The following is a 3,548-nucleotide window of genomic DNA, read 5'->3' as shown; positions in this document are numbered from 1 at the left end:
TCTAAAATTCTTGCATTGTGACTAATCGTACTCCAGTAGAATTGGAGTTTTGTAAAGAAATAGAGAGACAAACCAGTACCCTTAGAATCTAGGAAAATTCACACCAATAAATCACCAAATTTGATGGAAATCTAACTATTATTGTTGCGAATAATTTTTGTAGCTGTGTTGTGTTCACTTTGAGTTTTTGTATGACCCGAGTGGTTTCGCTATTGTATCCGTTAGACTTGTCAATTTTCTTTTCGAGGATGGTTAGACTTGTCAATTAAATTTACAACTTTTGTTTTTGAGGAGGTAAGTAAGATTATCGTGTTAAGTCTGTAAGAGAAGTAGTTGAGGCTTGGTGAGTCGATCAGCCCAGCCTATATACAGAGGAATTGCTCACAACTCACATCATATATAGATAGACACAAGTTTTTCTTACCAGAGAAGCACGTACGACACATGCTGCTACACTAACTTGAGAAAAGAAGAAGACAAGATAAAACACAAATAAGCACTTGGCAGCATCAAATTAAACAACGCTTTTCTTGGTCGCGCGCGTAAGCAGGTCAGTGAGCACCGAAGGGCAGCTTGCCTCCAAGTTCTTATACCCCTCCGTGGCCAAGACATCGTCGAGAACCGTAGGACTCCTGACGATGAAGTCGATGCACTTGGCCTTGAGCAGCTCACAGCGGTGTAGCTCGGCCAGGGCAAGAGTCGCTGCCACGGTGTCGACGTGGATGCCACCTGAGAGCTTGGCCTCGCAGATCAGCTTGAGCCTTCCTATGCCGTACCTGTCTGCCGCAGCCAGCAAATGCTGCGCCATCACCGTTGTCGATACCGCCTCCTTGTCCTGGTGCTGCTCTTCGAACTCCGGCACCGTGTCGGTGTAGACGAAACCGAGCAGCGCCTTGAACACCGCGGCCTCCATGTCCTTGATGTCGACTTGCTGGGAGCTCTTCTCCATCATTTGCCCATAGAACTGGGCCATGAACACGGGGGACCTGGCGGCGAGTATGAGCTTGTGCGCGGCAAATGACTCGCCGGATACGACGAACGTGACGTCCGCTCCGGCCTCGCTCTGCAGCAGCTCCCCGAGCTGCTGGTGCAGGTTGGAAGGTGGTGCGGCTTGCACGGTGATTTCCTTCACGGCCGAGAACGTCTGCAGCGGCAGTTCCCTGAGGACGGTGATGGTGCACTGTAGAGTGAAGGCATCATCCTGGAGATAACCCGATGACTCCAAATCTTCTCTCTTGATGAGCTTCAGCGTAGACATTGCGCTTTCTGGACTGGGGATAGAGAATAGCCCGAACTTCCTCTTTTCTTCGGAAGGTTTCAGGACCCCTGTCGGATCCACCATCCGGCAGCCAAGAATCGTCCTTACGTGCGTGCGGGAGCTGGATCCGCTGAGCAAGCTAAGTTCGAGCGCTACCCACGGAGTAATACCTGAGCTGTGAAAGTAATCCGGACAGATCCGGAGCTCCCACTCGTACCCGTCGACGTGCCATCTGGACCCGATCTTGCAGCTATTCTCGCGCGTGGATTTGGTCGCGCAGTAGCCGCCGATCTTCAGAAGCCGCACCAAGCGCGCCGCATCGGTCAGGCTTGCAGCGCAGGAGTTCTCCATGGCGATGGCGCGTGAGTAGGTGTTGTTTGGGTGAGAATGGAGGACGGAGGTTTTGCGCACTGCGACTGGCACCAGATTACAGTAAACAGGGCTATAGCTAACATGCCAGACAAGAATTGTCCTAGCAGTCTCTGGATACACAGCAAGATCGTTATGTCCAAAGTCGATCGAGGACGGAAGCTTTTAGGATTCTACGTTAGAGGGAGCAAGACGCCATATGGCGCAGCCGACCATCCTTTTTAACTCCATCAAGTTCCAAATGCTCGATGCCATGCAGAACAGGGCTCTCAGAGGTCACCGACCGACCAGGTCATGGGATGCGCGCGGAAGGTTCTCGGGTCAGCTTGTAGGTGGTCACGGGTGTCCACGGCGCGGCCCAGTAAAAACCTTTAAGCGAACACCCACGACTAGGGGAAAAAACGTGACGGGCTTCTGCGGCGTGTTCCCTCCCACCACCCGAGGCTGCCACCCTGGATCCCGCCTAGGACCCCTCCACGCGGATCCCCGACCAGCCCCGCTACCGGCCGTTGATCATCGTCGCCGATCCCGTGCCTCCTATGCGTGCACGACGCGAGAGGGAGGCATGCCGCCGCCCAAAGCATTACGTGCATTTACCCGCACACGCACGCCGACAACGGCAATGAGGACATACACTGGAGGAGGAGGGAAGACGCGGCATCGTTTAGGGTTTCTACCCGATGCGGGGGGGGGGTGGAGGTGAGGAGCCACACCTACGCGACGGAGATGACAAGATGAGCAACAAAGCATGAGGGTGCAACAGGAGTGAGAAGAGAAGAGAGGAGGGCGGATCATGCACGAGGAGAGGAAATTGTGGTGACTAGAGATGTGGGCGCTGGAGTTCAGATCCATGGGCGAGGGCGTCCTGTGTCTTGGAGGCGGCGGCGGCCGATGGTGTCCGCGCCAAAGAGGCTCGCGACTAGGAGGAGTGGCCTAGGACTAGGAGGCAACAACCACGAGCAATACCTTTGGCGGTGGCGAACATTTGGGGCTTCTCCGTGGGGTGGGTTGGAGACAGTCAAAGCAATCCAGACAAGAACAACACCTAAGCCTGACCGGAGCTCCTATACACCGACCTGGTTGGTGCGAATGGAGTGTCGCAAAACCCCGGACCCGGCGGCTGTATAGTGGGACGCGGGCCATCAGGGAAGCTCGTTTTTTTTTCTCTTTTCTAATTCTATTTTCTCTTCTTTACTGTTTACATTTTTTCGTATTTAAAAGCTAGCATATGATTAAACCCAATTTTTTTAAATCCAAAAGTTTTAATTTTTTTGTTAATTCTTAAAATTCATTTTTTCAAAAAATCAAAATAACATATTTTGAGACCGAACATTTTTTTCAAAATTTGAACATTTTTCAAAAAATAAACATATTTTTTTTTTTCGAGAATTAATATATTTAAAATTTGAACATTTTATGAATATGAACATTTTTCGAATACAATTTTTTTTTAACTTTAACCATCTTTAAAATTCGAACACTTTTCAAAATTGAAGGTTTTCCAAATTTAAACTATTTACAAATTTGATTTTTTTTTGATTTTAAATAAAAAATAAAAAGAGAAAAGAAAGAAAATAGAAAACAGAAAACAGAAAAACAAACAAAAGAGAAACAGAAAATGAAGAAAAGGAAAAAAAATGAAAATGGGAAAGGCCCAATAGCCATCCGGGGTATACAATACCTGGTAGGCACCGACTTGGTCGGTATATAGGATTTCTCTGCGCCGACTTTGTCGACAGCGCTTGGGGTGCCGCACAACCTTGCGTACGAGCTTGGGTGAGCCCAACAGGTAATACTGTTTTTTCTTTTCATTTTTTCTCTTGTTTCTTTTGCGTTATTTTGGAAATATTTATTTTTCCAGAATTTTTTAGAACTAATATTTAAAAATGTAAGATTTTATAAATGTTGTATATTTTAAAAT

General features: G+C 48.2%; 1 protein-coding gene across 1 annotated transcript; it reads right to left on the bottom strand.

Moving 5' to 3' along the window:
- Window positions 1-514: 514 nt before the first annotated feature.
- Window positions 515-1,609, bottom strand: LOC124656054 (BTB/POZ and MATH domain-containing protein 1-like). Its single transcript, XM_047194865.1, has one exon. The coding sequence runs from the start codon at window positions 1,607-1,609 to the stop codon at window positions 515-517; it is 1,095 nt and encodes a 364-aa protein (XP_047050821.1).
- Between the last annotated feature and the right edge of the window lie 1,939 nt (window positions 1,610-3,548).

This window comes from Lolium rigidum, chromosome 5, assembly GCF_022539505.1.
Source record: "Lolium rigidum isolate FL_2022 chromosome 5, APGP_CSIRO_Lrig_0.1, whole genome shotgun sequence".
NCBI classification, from domain to species: Eukaryota; Viridiplantae; Streptophyta; class Magnoliopsida; order Poales; family Poaceae; genus Lolium; species Lolium rigidum.
The sequence above is the reverse complement of the archived record's forward strand: the minus strand, read 5'-3'. Positions and strand labels throughout refer to the sequence as shown.